This window comes from Macrobrachium rosenbergii, chromosome 17, assembly GCF_040412425.1.
Source record: "Macrobrachium rosenbergii isolate ZJJX-2024 chromosome 17, ASM4041242v1, whole genome shotgun sequence".
Lineage (NCBI taxonomy): Eukaryota > Metazoa > Arthropoda > Malacostraca > Decapoda > Palaemonidae > Macrobrachium > Macrobrachium rosenbergii.
In genome coordinates this window covers 6,401,756-6,422,176 of record NC_089757.1, presented here as the reverse complement: position 1 = coordinate 6,422,176, position 20,421 = coordinate 6,401,756, and the positions used below count along the sequence as shown (strand labels likewise).

The 20,421-nt window shown below is 41.1% G+C and overlaps 2 protein-coding genes across 11 annotated transcripts in view; one reads left to right on the top strand and one right to left on the bottom strand.

The window, feature by feature from the left end:
• Window positions 1–8,898, top strand: part of LOC136847686 (proton-coupled amino acid transporter-like protein CG1139) — a 66,832-nt gene extending 57,934 nt beyond the window's left edge. For 6 of the 10 annotated variants that reach the window (XM_067119492.1, XM_067119488.1, XM_067119487.1 and 3 more), the window contains one exon: window positions 7,559–8,898. In XM_067119492.1, the coding sequence (XP_066975593.1) occupies window positions 7,559–7,703 (145 nt within the window). In that variant the 3' untranslated portion in view covers window positions 7,704–8,898. The remainder of the gene's footprint in view (window positions 1–7,558) is intronic. The other 4 variants (XR_010855801.1, XR_010855802.1, XR_010855803.1 and 1 more) reach the window with 1 other exon arrangement.
• A 1,924-nt stretch (window positions 8,899–10,822) lies between these two features.
• LOC136847683 (DNA-dependent protein kinase catalytic subunit-like) overlaps window positions 10,823–20,421 on the bottom strand; it is a 132,315-nt gene continuing 122,716 nt past the window's right edge. The window contains 4 exon segments of the mRNA XM_067119482.1: window positions 10,823–14,205; window positions 18,922–18,974; window positions 18,977–19,104; window positions 19,430–19,589. Coding sequence (XP_066975583.1) covers window positions 10,921–14,205; window positions 18,922–18,974; window positions 18,977–19,104; window positions 19,430–19,589 — 3,626 coding nt within the window. The 3' untranslated portion in view covers window positions 10,823–10,920.

Genomic DNA, 20,421 nt, shown 5'->3' with positions numbered 1-20,421 from the left:
CGAAGGGCTACTGAAATAAAAAAATACTTCACCGATCAAGATACAACCAGAAACCAGCAAAGTATTGTGTTCCAAATCCAGCTGCTGATGCTCACAACCTATGCTGTAAGCCGGCAGAAACAAATTGATACCATTTGCTCAGTTGTTCCTCTTCTTCCCTGAAAGGGGGCGGCGTTAAACACCTACACCAAAACAAAAGAATCGCTACCGAGAGTTTCAAATTTTAGCTGCCAATACTAGATACGTTAGCTATGTAATAACTTGGTAAGTCACTTATGTAAAATATGTAAAATGATATGTTTATCAATATGAGAATGTATGCTTACAGCAAATAACTGAGACTGACTTGGATTCATGCAAGTCAGTCATTAGTTGAAGTGGACACTAAATAGGTCATTTTGTCTAAAACCTCTTTAACATTTGCTTCACCTATTCAGTGTATACAGCATCACCAACATTATACAGTGGATCAGTACACTTGTCTTTATCAAAATTTGGCAAAATTAAATTCATTGAACCTTTAAATCTTCTTGAAAATATAATTTAAACTTGAATGAGAATCAGAGAATGTTGATTGGACCATTGAGATAATTGTTCCTGACTTGCCTTTTAAAATCAAAGGTGTTTTTTCTTATGCTCTTCCTTGTATACCATGTCTGAAAGTCAAGGATTATGATGCTTGGACCAGTCACATGTGGTTTCAGGCTAATCTTACTTGATCCCCGTCAGCTAATGTGAAGTTTGTTAGTAGCTCGATTCTTTCCACATAAATTGCAGTTTGGGCTACTTACAGAGTAATGGGTTAGTTTTGAAGCAAATGTAATTTGTTCCTACATGATATGCAAACCATCGGTCCTTTACATTACTTGCAGTGAAGCTGGAAACGACTGTTAAAGCTCTTGAACAAGGTGGTTAGTCAGTAACTACCATCCAGTAGGCAGGAGTCCAGCCTGCCCAAATGTAAACAATCCAATTTGCTTTTGGCCGTCATGCTGTGCAGACATGTTTTCAGAGCTCTCTGCCTGATTGTCGTTAGGTTCTTCTTTCCTGGTGGGATCTTTTGTGTTTTGTATATATATGTTGTGTTTGATATTTTTTAATACAAACCCACGATTTTGAGAGCCTTGCAGTAAGGCCGCCTCTCCCCAGCGTGTTTCTTGGGGTTGGCGGCCAGGGGCTTAAATTTTCGCTCCCCTATCATTTGGGCCTCACACCCTCTGCTCCTTTTACAGGAGTGTGACTGTAAATTTCTTTCTTGTGCAAGTGTTGCTCTTCGCCGCCTGTGCCATGGGTGGCTTTGCCAGGAGGAACTTTATTAGGAGAGGGTTGCCAGGTGTTGTCGGAAGGTTATTCGCCTCTGACGGCACCCTTGGTGTCTGCCCCATTGTTCCTTCTGGTAGCTTCCCTTCTGGCTGTCTTCCCTTTGGGAGAGATCTCTCCTTCGGCAAACGAAGATCAGGTGGGGGGGGGCGTTCAGACGACCTCTTCTCAGGCCTCCTCTCACTTCGTATGACAGTCCCCCTTGGAGCAAGAGGAGTCTCCCTTTACTAATCTTTTTTGCTTTTTTCTCCAGGTTGACAGCGAGCATCGTAAGGTGTAGCTGAAGTTCCCCTGTGGCAGGAAGGCTGCCCTCATACAATGGATACTTCAACAACGACCACGGTAACAGTAATGGTTAAAATCCCCACGTTGATGTCAACACTGTGCCCTGACAAGGGGGACCAACTGCTGTTCGTTCTCTGGCACTCCTGTATGCAGTGCCACTGCCTCCTGTCATACCTGTGGCCTCTTCTGCTCCTGCTGTGCCTCCTGTCTTTTTGCTCGTGTTGCCCTGATGGCCAGTCACTGGGCCACTCCTGCCCCAGCTGCCTGGTTGCTCCTGTCGCTGCTGCTGACATTCCTGAAGCTCCTGCCGGCTGGGCCGCCTTTCGTGCCTCCTGCCTCAGCTGTCCTGGTTGCTTCTGTTGCCTCTCCTGGTGTTCCTGTTGAGTGGGCCACTCCCATTGCACTTCCTGATTTAGCTGCCCTGGCAATTCCTGTGTTTCCTGACCACCAGCCTGGCCTGTAGAAGATGTCACAGAAGAGATTGAGGAAGAAGTCCTGTGAGATGTAGTTGTCTTCTTCAACTTGATCTTTGGCTTCGTCTTCTGCTGCCTTCTCCCCTTCTTCTTCTGAGGCTTGTTGGCCAAAGAAGGCTGCCTCCCTTTGGGGAAGTAGTGGGATCTCTCGTCGTCTCAGGAACCAAATCACTTACCTCAGGGTCTTGCGTTCCGGGAGTCACAGGCGCACAAACCTCGGTTTGCTCTCCCATCGCCATTCTAGGAGTTTTGCTTTTAGACAGGTGCTGTGTCGGGTGCTTTTTCGAGTCACACCAAGTGCTTGGGAATCTTCAGAGGCTCTTGCATCCTGAACCGGTTCAGGCACAGGGCAAGAGAAAGAACCAAAATATACAAGTGTCTCAGTTCTTCCTGCCAGTACTGTTTTGAGTGCTTGATAAGATCCAAAACTGCTCAGTCAGGTTCCCAGCTTGGGATTCTGCGGAATCTTGGGCACTCCCCAAACCAGTACTGTGGAGTTCGCTCTCCGGTCTGGTTTAGGCACAGGACAAGAAGTGTCGAAATATTCGGATGTTTTGACACCTCTTGCTTGCTTCATTTTGAGTGCTTGGTCAGCTCCGAAACTCGTGTCTCGGACCCTTGGGTTCGAGCATTCAGATTAGCGGACAAGAATCCCCTTTTAATCTTTTTCTCGAGGGCTTCAGCATGTCTTGAGGATAGCACTAGTTCACAGCAGAGTTTTCCCGGTTCGGCTTGCTCACCCAGCCCCTGATTGGGTTTACATGATTGGCTTGTGCTGTTCAGCTTGCACGCCCAGCCCTGATCGCACTTATGTGATCAGTTCAGCGAACTGAATGCTGTTGAGGTTCTCCTTCCTTCAGGAGACTCAGCTCAAGTAAACTTTCGCTCTCTTCAGGTTAGCGCTTCACTATGGCGTTAGCCCTCTCCTTCCTCTGTGCTGCCATCATCACCTCTGGTTGATGATTGACCGCGGTTGGCCTCTCCTGCTGGTTCTTCTAATAGGGCAGGTAAGAATGCTTTTCTCTTCTCCTCTTCCCTCAAACCCTTTTGGTTGGTTGCTGCCTGGGGATGCGAGTCAGAAAGAGGGCTCGGACGAGTTTTGTTTTTTATTGAGTTCCACTACAAGGATCTATATCTCTGGCTTGGTTCGGCTCACCGTACATCCGAGTAATCGCGGGTGGTTTTCTGGGTTCTGGCGAGCTTATCCCTCCAAGGAGAAAAGGTCAGGACTGTCGTGCCCCAGGAGGACTCGAGGGTCTTCTTCGGGGTGCAAACACCCTTGATTTTCTTTCCGCAGAGATCTTCATGCTGATTCATCAGCACAGTGATCTCAGGGAGAGGACCACGGCATCCCCTGTGAATACTCTTCACTGCTCCTTGCAGGGGTTTTGTTGGGGCTGCCATGGTCCTTGCTTGATATAAGGGCTTTCTCAACCAGATGAATGCCTTTTCTGTGGACAAGGAGTTCATTTTGGTCAAGCTACCCAATCAAGCTCCTTCCCCTTCCTCTTCCTCGACAGAAGTGATTCTTCCTCTTCCTCGACAGAAGTGATTCTTCTTGCCTCGGAGGGGTCTTATGCCAATTAGCAGATTGTCCTGGATCTGGCTTGTCCGGACTCGGATCTCTCTCTGTTTCTCTTTGCCACTAAGGGTGTTCCCTCTAGCAACAAGGGAAGGTGAACCTAGAGGACAACGCTATGGTGCCTCTCCCGATGAATATGTGATCCTTCACTTTTTCGAGGCCTTGCATCCTTGGATGTGATCATTCCTGAAGAGGTCTCTGCCTTCTAGAGACTGTTCCAGTCTGGGCGTGGGTTCGCCTACCCAGCACCAGACAGCAACCTGTGGGCAATTCTGGTGCTAAGAAGAGGGACACTGTCCTGATTCCAATCTCCAGTCTAGTAAGTCCTGAGTTGTCACATTCCTTCAGGAATAGACCTTAACTCGGTTCTGCCTCCCTCTTTCACAGAGAGTAAGTAGATACCGCAGTAGTCAAGGAACATGCCAGGGCAACTGCCTTGTCCTCTGGACAATGGCAGATTAGCCCTTCCTCAGCTCCCAAGAAGTCTCAGGCTCCAAGGGCGCTCGCAGAACACCCAGCCTTCCCCTTCCCCTTCCTCTTCTTAGAAAATGCATATACATGTGTCGCTTTCAACCCACTTTCCATCAGGAAGACAGCAGAGGAAGGGAGAATGCTCGGAATGGCGCTTTCCTCCTGCTGGTGACTTGATAAAGAAATGACTGTCATGTCATTGGACTATATGACAGCAACATAGCCAAGACGTGGCAGTGGATATCCTTCACAAGAAGTATCTGTTTTCCTCTGGATCTCGGTCACCTTTCATTGAACTTCCATTCCATCTCCTCTCCCGTATTCCCGACTTCGGGAGCAACCAGCTCGGCTAGAGCTAGGCATCTTCCGTGTCCTGTCGTCGCTGTAGAAGCTGTCCCCTTGGGGGTAGCTTCACCTTCGATTCTCTTCATGGAGAGTGAAGGAGCTCAGCTTCCAGTTCTTAATCCTTTCCTCTCTCGAAGGATGAGGGAGGATTTAGGCTGGTGCTTGATCGACAGGAACCTCTGAATATGTCTGCATATTCTCCCCGCGACATGTTTCTGTTCTCAGGTGCACCGACCGAGGAATAGGCACACACCTGTAAGACCATTGTCTTCAAGGTGTGCAACTGAGACGATAAGTAACTTCTCATCAACATCCTGGAACTCAAGGCAGTTCCCTGGCCCCTACGAGAGTTTCAGGATCAGTTTTTTGAGATACTATGGGGGTGTTGTTAGGCAACACCACAGTAGTGGCATATGTCAACAAACAAGAGGGTCTCACTTCCCTCCTGTTGCTTCGGTTGATTTTGCAGGTGCTCAAGTGAACTGTGGTACACTGTAAAGCCGTCAGCCAGATACATTCCAGGCAATGGGATGTATTGGCAGGCAAGCTCAGCCTCTGACATAAAGTGACAGGGACAGAGAGCTCCCTTCACTCAATTCTTCATAGAGGGGTTGCTTAACTTGAGGGCTCCCTATAATCTTTCTAATCACCTCCTGGCTCAGCAGAAGTGTGCAGGTCTTCTGCTTCATCATACCAGACCTGCGGACTGCTACGGTGATGCATGTTGACACAGTGGGACAACCTTGACGTCTTCATCTTCCCTCCCTTCGTATTTGTCTAATTGGTAAGTTGTTCAGCAAAGTGTCATTCCCCCCAAATTTAGATGAATGCTAGAAGACTTCGCCTTTTGCCCCACGTGCTAGCTCTGCTTCCAAGGCACCGAGAAGAGTTCCTTCCTGACCCAACCTTCTGTGTCAGCGACACATGGAGCGGTTCCTTAGGCAGTACAATTCTTGTTCCTTCACGACTAGACTATCCAGCTTCCCTTGCAAGCATAAGCTTCTCGTTGAGTGGCAACAGAGATAGCTGGATATCTCTATCAATCCTCTGCAGCAGTACCCAGGGATTGGAGCCATCTTCGCTGGTGTCATTGATGGGACTTTTTTTTTTCCTCTGGTCAGATGTGCTCCTCAGCAGGCCGCGGACTTTCCTCATCATCTTCGCTGAGAGTTGCTTCTCTCCGGCTCAGTTGTGAAGACTTAGGTCCACACTCAGCTTATTCTTTCACCTAAAAGTAGCCCTTTTCTCCTCAGTTGAGATTTAGCTACTGATGAGAAGCTTTGATCGGTCTTCCTCTCCCAGGGACCTGGACAGCAGGTGACTCTTGTTTAGGGTTCCTGTCTCATGCTCTGCATGCTCCCTTGCGAGAGTCGTCAGACAGAGTTCCGACTCCCAAGACCATCTCTCATCTTGCTTCGGTATTGGAGAAGAGGATAGACAATCTTCATGGACCTTCTTTGCCGTGAGCATTCAAGGGATGGGGATCAGTAGCTCGACTCCGTCTCTGTGTCATAACAATCTCCGTACCCGTTGCCACCTGTTGCCAGGTTCGAGTTCTTCAATCCCCTCCTGAAAGATCCAGATGTCTGCTTTGCAGGGTGCTGAGGACAAAGTCTCGTCTCTATTTGTCTTTATTAGGCCTCATGAGGCCTCATGATCGGAAGGGCATACTCTGCAGCTGGCATTGACGACACCTGTACACTCCACCAGAGAGTTCACAAAGTGAATGGCTTGGTCCATCCCTTGCACTCTGGAAGTTTCTGTCAGTCTGAATTGCAGAGATGTGGTTTTATCAGACCACATTTATGTCTTTCTACCTTTGGGTTTTTGCCCACGAGTCCTTGGAACCCCCTTTCCTTGGACCCGTGGTGGCTGCTTAACAAGTTGTGTTTTCATACCCAGCTCCTATAAGAGGATAGGTAACATCTCACCTAAGGTGTACGGTTGTGGAAGTGAGAGGGATTACGAGAGTGACTGGCCTCTCCTCCTCCTTCCTCATCCCCCTGCTTCTCTTAATTCAGGCAGAGAATGGGACTCTCACCAACACTTCCTGGAACTGGTGTCTGATGCAGTAAGCTTACACATCAAGCACCTGTTCTGTTTTTCTTTCCTAGAATCATAGAAGCAATCCTGCTCCGTCCTCTAGTAAGGGGAGGAAGGAGACCCTGGCAATAAGACAAACCCTTTTCTGGTTCTTGCCTTACTGCCTCCGACTCCTTAGATTCTGCCTAGCCTATTTTCATAGAGTTACGATTCCTCACTCATTCAAAAAGGTTCAGAAGTCTGACAGGTGATCTCGCAGTTCCTATACTCCGATCAATATGTCAGAGGCATGGTACTCCTCCTTGCTCTTTCAACCAGGAGTAGCCCAGGTGTGGCAAACTCCAATCATTTCAGAGACTCACTCAGATTCCTCCCTCCAACAAGTGAGTCTACCTAATGTAAAGGACCGATGGTTTGTATATCGTGTAGGAACAAATCACAATTTTTAAAGTAAATTATATTTTTCTTAACTATACAAACCTGAGGTCCTTTACATTACATTCATGCCTGCCTCATGTCACCCCTCAATCTGAAACCTGGGCCGAAAGGCAAATTGGAATGTTTACATCCAGGCAAGTGGGACTCCCTCCTACCGAACAGTAGTAATTGCCTAACCACCTTGTCCAAGAGTTTCAATGGCCGTTTCCAGCTTCATTGTAAGTAATTCCTAATGTAAAGGACCTCAAGTTTGTATAGTAGGGAAAAATACAATTTACCTTAAAAAATTTTTATTTTTTAAGAATTTCCATAAATCCTTACATATGATGAGAGCTCCTTCCTCCCAAGACCACCATTTTCTTGCAGTGCATGGTTCAACGTACATGAGAACTGATGAAATTTTTTTCTAGGGACATGGGATTTTCCTGCTCATGCAGTAGCAGTGGATTTAATAACAATAAAATTGTAAGGGATTGTATGAATTTTGTAAAAATATGAAATTGTTGATGCAAATAACAATAAAATTATAATGGGATTGTATGAATTTTTTAAAAGTATGAATTGTTGATGCAAAAGGAAAATTATTATTTTTTTTTTTCAGGTTATCAAGCTTCACACTCATGAAGTGCATCTGTATTTTGTTATTTGGAATTTTTAGCTTTGTGTCAGGCACATATGCAAGTGTAACTGCAATAATTACTTATTTCCAAGATGCAGATCAACCCCAGCCTGAATTTATATGTTGATCACAGATAGTTATTTGTTATGGAATTTTGGGAAAATTGTTTTTGAATCTACTTTGCTTGATGAAAGAAAAGTTTAACTCTTTTATAGAGAGGGACTCATGCTACATACTTCTTGTAATTGATTTGACAATAAAATGCATTCAGGAAAAATTAACTTTTTGTAGAGTCTGAACTATATTTTTATATTTCTAAACTATTGTTTTGCTGTTGTATTTTATACCATATCTTCCATTTTATAAATAATCTGTAGTAGTGTTGTATCTTTATGTTAGACTCAGGACATGGTATATTCTATAAGGGCATACCATTAAGGGATACCATGTAGGAATTTTTTTTTATGGGGAAGGTGGGTTTTTGCAAAGTTTTTATTTAATTTGTTTACATGAACTGCCATGAGAGTTTACTAGCATTTTCATGTTTGGACAACTAGTTGTATCTGCAGGTAGTGTACAGGCAGTCCCTGTTTATTGGCGATCTGGTTTTATGGCGCTTGTCTAGTGATGACGATAATTGGATTTTCGGTGCCAATATGCATTGATCTCTGCTTATTGACGCCGATCCCCACCTAACAGCAGTGCTGATCCCCGGTTATTGGCGCCGATAAGTGCTGTCATTGCCGATTTTCGGTTGTTGTCATGCCGTTGGGAACGGAACACCAGCCAATAATCAGGGACTGCCTATATATTGTTAGAAAATGGCCCTTAAGAACTAGATGTACTATTATGTACATACACATTATGTACAGAAGTTTTTAAATACTGATATATATTTTTAGTGTTCAGTTGTCTGTAATTTTGTATTTGTGAAGTTTTATAGTTCTAATAGTATACCATGGGGATTACCTCTTTAAGGTTTTGTCACTCTGAACTGAGAAATCTTGATGCAGTCATTGTTACATACATTCCTAGTTTTAATTGCTTAATATTACTCTCATCGAAAAATGTGGTATTGTATTCAGAATCATGTTTAATTATTAAAGAATGTGAATTCCTACAACAAATCTGTTTCAAAGAATGAAAGTGAAGAAGTTTGCTATACATTATAAATTGTTAAAGCTTACCTTTTTTTGTTACAAGATTTGAGAATTGAAGATGTGATTCATCTTGAAAGTATATGTTCCAGACTCTTGTCATGGTCACACAGTGATCTTAAAGGTTTTATATACATTAGAATAAATGATTATCATGTGTATTAATCTTTGTTTATACTGAAAATGTTACCCCTTTTTCTTTTCATGAGTTTTGCAAATATGCTTAGAAAAATAGACATTTTTGGTAGCATATCGCTGTTTCGTCCTCAAGGAGTTACCTTCCATGGTGACCAAGATAATATCAAAGATTTCTCTTCTAGTTGGTCTTTTGGCCAGGTATGTTATAATGATTAGCATTATAGCATGTGATGGAGTATATAATGGACTCAAAGATAAGAGGGCACTTTCCCTTATCTTCAGAGAAGCTGAACTCAGTTTTTCCAACATCAAAAGAACTGCAAGAAAGAGAAGTGACTATTGCACATGCGCATCTACCCTCTTGTTTACAACCCAGCCATTAAAAGACCAAGGAACGGTTCATGTCATTACCAGCGCCCCCAAAAAAGTCTACTTTTTTCTCCGTTTTCATTGTAGGGGATCATGGAAACATCAAAACTAGCAAGATAAGTGCTCAGTATCAACTTACAGTTAAAAGTTTTAGTTTTAAAGCTCCTTGAGGACGAAACTGACTACGCTATCAAAAAACAGGTTTTGACGTGGGAAAAACCTATTTTTGGTAGTTGCTGTTGAGTCCTCAAAACTCTCCCACTTCCCTGACGAAAAGGCATGGGATTTGGGCAAGGGATCAACCTGCATTGACCAACAGAGAGTAATGGCTCCTTGGTCTTTTAATGGCCCGGTTGTAAACAAGAGGGCAGATGCTCTTGTGCAATAGTCACTTCTCTTTCTTGCAGGTTCTTTTGACGTTGGAAAAACTGGGTTCAGCTTCACTGAAGATAAGGGAAAGTGCCCTCTTATCTTTGAGTCCATTATATACTCCATCACGTGTTATAATGTTAATCATTACAACACAATACCTGGCCAAAAGACCAACTAGAAGAGAATTCTTTGAAATTAATTTGGTCACCATTGAGCTCTGGTAGAGCATGGAAGAGTAACTCCTTGAGGACTCGACAGCAAAAAAAATAGGTTTTTCCTACATCAAAACCTGTTTTTGGTAGCTCCTGTGAGTCCTCAAACCCAGCCACTTTCCCTGACGAAAGGAAATGAAACTTGGGCAAACAATTATCTTGCACAGACCTGGCTTGTAATGAAGATAGCCGACATATGCCCTGTTGTCACATCTGTGCGAGTAGGATGAAGAATAGCAGAGGTAGTCATTGTGGACAGGAGATGGAGCCCTCCTGTCCTGAGTCCTTTGTATTTTATCACTGTGCCAACACACACCATTCTGGCTAAGACAACTACTATAAGAGAATTCTCTGAGACTGTGTGTGTTAGGCCATAAGTGTAACTCCTTTCATGACAAACAGCAGCTTTCTAAAGTAAGTTTTCCTATATCAAAACCTGTTTTTTATGTGCATGTCATGAGTCTGGTATTTACCATTTCCTGCATAAGCAAATTGTTAGGGAAACTGTTGGGCTATTTAAATGTTTACATTACTTACGTCTTCTCCTGGTTTGGAGATGGGTATAATTATGGCATTGCGCCAGTCCTCATGGAACAAAAATCTGAGCCACAAATGATTATAAAATTAGAAAATGTGGTACTTATTTTGAATTTCAACACCCATGAATTGTCAATGACAAAAAAATCTGAAGGTATGATTTATTGAAAAAGTATGAGAAGAATATGCATTTTACCTCTAAGATTCACATAACTTATAATTTTTTATAATAATAGCTAGTAACTACTAAATAATTAAGAAGACTTTAAAGTTTTGACAAAACCAGCAATTTTTAAAATAACTTTAACCAGATATTCATAGTGTAGTAACCCTACAATATAGAGGTCGAGAAAAATGCTACCATAGTTAAGTGTCATGAATTTGAAAACAAAAAAAGGATTCTCTGCAAAATTTAAAAACATTATGCAACACATTTTTAGTGTACAAATAAAAATTTAAACGAAGATTTAATATTTATTCAACAAAATTCTCCCTTGAGTTCAGGACTTAAAAAAATCTTTTTCATTAATACAGTAATAAACATTATATGATTGACAAATTAATAATATGGTTCCCAACCCCAATATGTACGACCTAGTATACTGGGATCACAAGCCAAGTCCAAAAGTACATCTACTTGTTCATGTGGGTTTAGGTCATTTTTATCAATGTCAGACCGAAGGGAATTTCTATTATTACCAAGAATTACATTGGTCAAGATTGGCAGAACCGAGAGATCTCCTCTTTTTAAGTTTTTATTTTGATGTATTGCCCACTTAGTAACATATGCAGGATTAACTCCACTAAGTTTTGCCTTAAGGATTCTAATTCGTTCATGTGAATATAATTCAATCTTATCATCTTCAGAGCTTCCCTCAAGGATTTTTACAAAGTACTTCCAGTCTTCTGTTGGTTCTTTTACAAATGCTTCTAAAACAGCCATCAACAAATGATGAGAGTTACGAAGAGCTCCCAAAGCTGCTACCATAACTTCTCTCAAGGTTTCTGATGCACTCATTGGTTGGAAAACATTACGTATTTGAGGTGTCAAACGGAAAGGCATTAACTCTGGAATCGGTATGACTTGGGCAGAAGTTTCAAAATGATGACCAAAATCAATACCTACAACTCTACCAGTTTTAATACTAATCAAAAAGTTCCCACAGTGACGATCACCAATCCCCACCATCCAGTGAGAAATGCACAAGGTAGCATAACTCACTGCAAATGAACTTCTCAAATAAAAGAAGCTCTCACTGTTGCGAGCAAGTTCCACAATGCCACGACGAAGGAGGTCCCAAGGTATCAAGTTGACAACCTCTTCATAAATTTTCAGCACATTCTGCATTTTTGGTTTATTATGAGGAACATAATTTTTCTCCTTGTAAAACTTCTTCCAAGCCAAATCAAGATTTTTCCTTTCACTTTCTCTGACTGAATCCTGAAGGAATGCCTTCAGTGGTCTTGTTGATTCCACCCACTGAAGGAGTCCAGTATGTAGCAACAAAGGTATTACCTGGAATGTATCTAGGCTAGGCCTTGAAGTTAAGTTTGTACAAAGTGATGATGATGCATAAATCTTATTCATAAGCCCAAATACTTGTTGCATCCTTTGATCAGTACGGAGATCTTCACCCCATTTTACTAAAAATTTATGGTCTTTTTCATCATCTCCTCTGATCACAATTCTCATGGGTACACGCAAAGAAGGCATTACCAAAATATTTTCATCAAAGTTGGATATCTTTATATGATACTCTGGCAGAGGTTTTGAAAGACCTGAGTACTGACCAGGGATTTCTATGACATCTGAGAACCTTGAGGCCTGAAAGCTTGCTAACCATGGTGAATATGATTTCAGCTGCATTGGTAAAGCTTTTATGTCATTCTCCTCTCGGTTTACAAATATCTCGCACAAGGCATTAAGATGATCAATGACCTGCTTGATAGACATTGTTTGGATTTTTTCGAAATCCTGTCCAAAAATGATTCTCAATTTGTCTGCTAAAGCTTTTCGCATTCTATCTAACTTGATATATGCCTCTCCTTTTTCAATGGGGAGTCCTTTAGTTGATCGAGTGCTTACTTTAAGAAGACTTTCCTCTATGTTCTTTAACCCTTCTTCAATCTTACTCTTGTTCCTCTCTGACTTGACCTTAGATAGTGCATCCTTGCAGACAATGTATGGAGCAACAACTAATGACAGGGCATCAGGAATTTGTTGGAATAGTGAGTTTCTTGATAATGTATATTCTACTTTCTGGGACATCACTTCTGCCATTTTCCCTACAGTGGTGGTATAATTATACTGCTGCTTACTAATTCTAAATGCATAAACTAGTGCCTGCGGATATTCAGCAACTAATTTTTCTACAATTGGTTGTAATGCCGGCCCAGGAGTTTTATCTACATAAATAAGGATATGACTTAGCCACAATAAAAACATCCATTCAGGTATCTCCTCTGAGTGTGACTTGAAAGTTTCTATAAGAGATGAGTTTTCTTCCAGGATACTAAGAAGACGTGGAAATTGGTAATGAGCTTCCTGGTCTCCTAATTTCATACCTTTCAACACAGCAATTATCAAATGTCTTGAATACATTGCAACATCAATTTTATCTTTAAAAATTTCCATACATTCTTCACAATACCTGGATAATTGCATGTAAGCATCTCTACTTTTCCTGGTGGCTTTCTGTGTAAAGCTTGAGAATTTATCTTCACAAATAGAAGCAGCTTGGACAAGGCAATTAAAACCAGATTTCAAGAGCACATCATGTAGATTATCTCTAGCTTGTGTGCCAGGAAATCTACTGGCCAATACTTCAATGTATTTTTGTTGATGGTGCCACTGATCCCCCATATCCCTCATGACTTCTGAGATACGGAGTGAGAGTGAACTTTCTAGGGTAAGGTAAGTTACTTCAAGCTCTGGAACTTCCTCAAGTATTGATGAGGCACTGACTTTTCCAAGATATTTTGACCATGCATCAAAAAGGTAGTCAAGACACTTTTCAGGATTACATTTGGCCCTCAGCAGTGAATTTTCAGTCATTAAGAAGTAAAACTGGGCCAACGAACTACTATCCAAAGAAACATATTTAAGTTTTCTTAAATGCCGATCAGCAAGGTGGTAATTACCGTTTTGTAAAGCGGCTCTCACAACAGATTGGTAAGTTGTCATTTTAACGTCCCTGATTATTTGATCAAAATCTGACGACTCATTTCCCAGACAGTGTAAATACAAATCTCTGTATGATGACATATATTGTATAAGGAAGGAATTGTCACTGGGATCAACTTCTTGGTTTTTCCATGATAGCATTACCCGTCTCATCCGTGAATGATTAGAGCCAAACATTCCATATTTAGAGCACTTGAGGAAATCTTCCAATTCTGAAAGGAGTTGAGCATGTCTTATTGTATTCTTCAGTGGTTTCGGAGTTAGAATGGAATACTGGGAAAGAGCCTGTAGCATAGCTACCATTGCAGTATTTAGGTAAGATTGAGCACGTGCACCCTTATCTTGGTGTATTGCCAGGACACTCAATTGTAAAAGGAATGAGCCTTCTATTAATGCTCTGTGACTAGGATTTTCTAATGCATTATTGATAAAATCTAAAAGATTTCCATCATTAACTGACCCATCAAGAATTCTCATCAATTTTGAATTAATCAGTGAGGGAAGAACAATGGATCCTGGTCGGGGTAGGAGCCACACATGCTCCAAGTTAACATTCCCACTATCATCTTTCAAGAAACTTCTTTCAATAAAACTCTCCAGTTCACTCCACTGACCCAGGGTTCCTGCACAATTTGCATACCAATCCTTCCATATTCTTACCTGCCGAATAAAGAAAATTTATTTATAATGGTGTTTCAAAGCATCTGAAAATGTAATACTGTAATATTTAAACCACTTTTATGTTTCACATGCAAACCAAAATATGTTAGTATTTCATGCTATCAATCCAGATGGCTAAACCAACACTAAGAGTTCAATCACCTAGTTCACCACTATAAAAGGCAAGTGAGCTTGTCTCAGGCAGTTTACCTCACCTTGCTAGGACCCATTACTTGCTTCAAGAGACCAATATTGCTCTAATTATTTGGTATGCAGTGAGACAGAACAAGCTTTCCAAGGTAACGGTTTGTATCTATCTATTATAAAACCTGTTTTGATGTGTTGTGCTCATACCAATGAAAAATATACAGACCATTCTTCTAATATGCAAGAATATGGGTGACAGAATGTCTTGCATATTAGGAGCAAATGGTTCCCAACAACTAACTTGCTTATTACATCATTGGCTAAGCACTTAGGTTCCTTTGCATTTCTTACCGCTGATCTTGATATTAATCTCTGGCCCCACTATAATAATAAATCATAGCAAACACATCAACCAAGTTATAAAATATAAACAAACTATGAAAGAGTAAAAAGTAAAAAAGTAAGACTGAGAACAAATAATCTGTAAAGTGAGACCTGTGTCAGCTTGCTCAACAAACTAGCAATTGTTTGTAGTTTGAATTTCTGAAATTCTAAGAGTTCAGCTCCAGGATTACGAAGATCAGTCCACAATTTACTTTCAACATGAATTACTTCTTGAAAACTGTAGTAAACTGTGAGATATTGAACCTCACACAATTAACTATATCTAGTTTTACATAGTCTTTAAAGGTCTGCAGACCTTTAAAGATTATGTATAACTAGATATGTAGACGAACGACGTACGTGGGTCCTCCTACGGGAACGAGACACAGAACGTTTCAGCCTCTTGGGAGCTGGGGAACAACAGTCACTATCAGATCCAGAGACGGTCCTAGAAGTACATTCATGGTAAGCAAAACATCCGTTCCCACCATCACAGACGTTGCTAAGAACACATTCTCAGACAACACGATCAGGAGAGGAAACCTTAATCCTCTTAGTAGAACGTCTTGTAGGCCTCGGAACAACTGGACTTCTAACGGGGGGTCCACCACTTTCGATTTCTTAATCGGAGCCTTATCGTCTTTCTGCTAAACTTGCAAGGAACGAGAAGGAGAAGAATGAATGACTAAAGCTGAATTCTGAGGGGTTGCAGAGCGATGAACACCATCCACAGGAACACGGACGTGACTACGTCCACGTATGTGAATTGGAGACACGTCCATGGGAAGAAGCTGATGAAACAGTCCTGGGCTTCTCTGACGGCAAAGCGACAAAGTCTTCAATCCTCCAACGTCTAACTCGAGCATGAGTAGGGGGAGACGATGTTGATGATGATGAAGACAATGACGAGGATGAAGAAGAAGAAGACGGAAGCCTTTGCCTTTTCTTGACAAAAGGACTGACATACCTCTCTCGAAAGACAGAGTCCAGTCTGTCCACCACAGTTTGAACAAATGCCTCTGAAGGATCGCCAACTGCAGAAGATGACATCATGGTAGCAGTCAGTTGTGACATCACAGGAGCAGTCGGAGGAATTGACATCACAGGGAGAGATGACGCAGGGAGTGATGCCAAGGGAGCAGGAGTCTGACCCAGGGCCGATGGAACTGCTGCGGGTAAGATGACCCAGGATGATGCGTAGTTAGTAATGAAGGCGTCCCACTAGGTGGCATCACACGAGAACCAAAGAAGTGGAGGCCAGGAGGGGGGAACTTCCAGAGGAGCCGACACCGGTAAACGTGAAGAGACGAAATGCAACAACAGGCCATCCAGAGAGGGTACCCCAGGAAGGCCTAAGGAGGCCCAAATAGACATCTTTTGCACATCAGAATCTGAAACAAAAGAATAAGATGGCACTGCCTCCTCTCTCCCTGAAGAGGAAATATCGCCTCCCGAAAGAGATGGTGCAGCATGATACATAATATACCTTGACCAACTCCCGAAGCTTCCAAAGACAAATCAGTGAAAGAAAAGGGAGTAGAAAAGGCATCAGTGGATGATGAAGCAGATGGAATAGGTCTTGAAGAAGGGGGAGCAGAAGCATCCAATTGAGGAGGAGGAAATCCCTCCCAAGATGGAAGTTCCGACTTCCTTTACGTTCCCTCTTCTTGTAGAACTTCTTCCAATGAACAACAGGCCAGGAACGACATTCCGGGCACAGACTGGTGTTATTACAAAGATTAGAACAGCACCTACTGCAAGAAGAATGGGGGTCTATCTCTGAAGAAGCCAGGAAGCGGGAACATGGGAACCCTCGAACACCGGGACACATGCGTTGGTACTCATGAGGCTTCTTAGGTTGACTGGTGGAAAGCATGATAACACCACCAAACACACACAGACACCCAAAAACACAACACAACCACAGCTAGGAAGGTATCATAGGCTTAGGACAAAAACTGGCTTGGGAAAAGGAGAGCAAAAGCGAACATCCGCTCTCCAATGCAGTTGAAGAAAGAATGAATGTGTCACGAGGTTCATTGTTCAAGTCCCTCCATAGTTAGATATAGCAGTTTGTTTATATTTTTCTATGAAGCAGTTTGTTTATATTTTTCTATGAAGCAAAGAGATTCTATTGATGGACTACATCTAAGAATTCTGACTTGGAAAGCTTCTTGAAATACCACATTGGCTTTCCTAAATAAACATCAGAGAAATTACTCTCTGAGGCTTTCTAAAACACATACAAACAATATACTTTTTACCAAAATTGATGGCATCTGTCTCAGATAATAACCCAAACTCATCATTTACTATGCCCTGTCCTTCATAAGAATATTCATTACTCAGTACTGTACAATCTTTTTCAACTGGCACTACTCATGTATTTTGTTTGCAAAGCAGCCTCCTTCTAACTCTTGCATAAAAGATTACAGGGAAGTACATGCATAAAAGCAAAAATAACTAAGCTGGATGGAAATAAAAAGACATTAGGTATAATTATTTCAGTCTGCCATAGCATATTCGTAAAGAAAACATAAGGGAAGTCATGATTTACTACTATAATTCCTCAAACATGGTTGATATCATAATGTACAAGCGAAGGGCACGCATTATACACGAGTAGTATAGAGTCAGTAACCATGTGACAGATGTGACAAAAACGTCATCTATATATATTTGCTCACAAATCATATATTCAGACAAAAACGCAGGAGATCGGTGGATTTCCATGATCTACAGGTATTCTTTTATCAACAAAAAATTTATGGGATATTTGTCTTAAGTGATATTTCATCCATGACCTACAAAGGATGGGAGTACAGTAAACCACCCGTACTCGCGGGGATGTGTACCGCAACCCCCCGCAAATAGCTAAAATCCGCAAATACTTAGAACCCCTCTAAAAACACTTAAGAGCTGCCTATTTTGATAGTTTAAACACAAGAAAAACCTTCTAAAATGCTTATACCTGAGTATTTTAATAGTTTTATCACAAAAAGTGCATTTAGTCATGAAAATTACATGAAAATACAGTAATTAGTGAATATTTCTCAGTGAAAAATACCGCTAATGGGCAAATTTTCTGCAAATAATGGGTAGATACATTCCACAGAGAAATCCGCGAATACGTGAGTCCACGAATAGTGAGACTGCGAATACGGGGGTTTACTGTAAACAAAGAGCATCAGTCTTGTGTATTTTTCAACATTTAAATGAGCATAGCATCCTTCATTCTCGACCAATCAGCTTCCACCGCTTTTTTCGGATAGAGGGATACAGTACTAGACGAATTCGTCAAGTTGGACATAAAAGAAGGGTGGATGTAATCTGCCCTATTGAGAGCCAATGTAAAATTAGGTGACGAAATCATCATGTTGGGCCATAAAGGGTTAATATTTGTTTTATTACTTGGTCATATATGTGTTAACAACTAGATTACGAAACATTTCAATCAAAATAATTATTTTAAAACAATTTTCACTCCAGTTCATGATTTCATTTTCTGATTTGCTCTGTTACTCTACTGATACACTGAAACAAGCTCAATCTGCTTGCTCTTTTTATGGACTGCTATGTAATTCTTGCAGTTCTTAAATTTCCTGTTTTATATTTCCAGTTCTGTACGACTTGGAAATGGAGGTTAGTATTGTTTAAACAGTGTAAGCATGAAGATTTGGTCATAATAAAAATATAGCAAATTGAAAAAAATAATTTCCCATGAAATTTCAGGCAATTTTCAAGTGCAGCTTCAGATTTTAGTTCACATACAGTATTGCTGAATATCATATGTCTTTTTGTTTTTATAGTTGGTGTCAATACAGCTCTTCAAAACTTATAATAGTAATACAGTAATGGCATTCTGTCAATAAAAGATACAAGCCTTCAGTGCAGTTCTTTATATGTTTTGGGTAGTATTATGAGGCACCCTCAAAAAGAGACACAGTTCTTACTGCATAACTACAGGGTTGCATTTTACCTATCTTCCAGTGACAGATTTTTTAATATGAATGAATGTGGTTTGCATACTCAAGTGCATTTCAATTCTGAGCTTACCCCATACATTAGGAATTTCATGTGCTAGGAAAATGGACTGGATTTGATACATCTACAGAAAGCATCACAAAAATTGTTATATATAGCTCAAAAGAATAATGTGAATTACCCTTGAGTTACTATTCTTACCTCTGCTTCAGCAGGTTCTTCTTCCCATTCTTTCTCAAGAGCCATACGGTACTGACAAAAGCTTGAGTGGGATTGTTTGTGGCTTCAGCCTCTAGGGCTAATCTTGTTTCTGTCTGTATATTTCCCAAATTCTTCTGGATAATTCCACAAACAATATCCCACATATCCAAATTCTTATATAACCTGCAATGTTGTAGAAAAACATTTGTACAGTATACCACTCACATTTCACTGTAGCTCTACTCCTGAGTAAACATTACACCTAACTAATATACCTAAATATGAAAATGGTTAAACTTGAACCTAGCACCTATTTGGCAGTACAAGAATATTTCTGACAAAGGTTGATCAACTAGTTCAACCAGGGGTATACATTCAAAGTTTATAAGAAGAGCACCACAAACTACCATCAGCGATTTAGTATTTTAAATTCCTTCTTAAAATTATGAAAAGTCAATACCAAGTGCAAAAATAATTCCAGTACTTGTACTACTATCAAACAACTTACTCTGCCATATTCAGCCACAAATTATCATCCAAAGATCTCTGAGAAGCTTCAGTTCTCTTCCTTTTCCTAGCTGGAGGGTTCTGGTCCTCTCTCGTTCTTATGTGAACTTGACGCTCAAGAACAAGAATACCCAGTGCTTCTAAATGACTATCCAAGCAAGCTGAAAATTCAAAAACAAACAATGAGTGTCTCCTAAAGAAAGTTTTCATCAGAAAATAACCCATATCAACACCTGTGAAACTAAGGTAACTAAAAATCACCTTTTTACTTTGACGTTATAATGATGGCGTATGATCCCTTTTATATCACTATGTGGAAAAAACAAAGTAATTAGTACAGTAGCTTTGGTGGTGATAACAAGCACTTTGTGACAGCTTGTTATATTTTTCTAATTTATGCAATATATACAATAGTGGTATTCATTACACAAACATTATGAAAATATTAGATTTTAAAGATGATTTGTATTTTTCCTAGATATACAAACTATAGCATTTTACATAGTCAATTTTTTTACACAGTCAACATGCTTGTACGATTCATGATCAGTAATACCCAAACTAACAAAGAGGGTTCAGGTAAATGGGAACAGTCACTGTATGGTGAAAGTAATCCAAGAGCCATTGGCAAGCCACAGGTTGGGCAGGGAGTAGCATGATAACAGGCAAGCAGACCATCCTGGTACTGGTGAGTAACAAGAGGAAACGTGTCATGCGCAAACTCTGACTATGCATGTGCTGCTCAGGGACTGTGAATGCACTAACCTAAAGGGCAGCACTGGCTGAACCAAGTGTGATTCAGGTGAAACATCAGTGGATGAGAAGGAAGCAAATCTCTTGTTTAAAAGTGGGCTGGGACTGGGTACCGAGTACTCTGTCAAGCTTGTGCCAGCCCTACATAAAGTGTTTGGTGTGCTCATGGGTTCCTGAAGCCATAGCTTTCCAGAAATTTGGAAGGTTGCTCATTCGAAGTCTGGTGGAACTTCTTCAGAG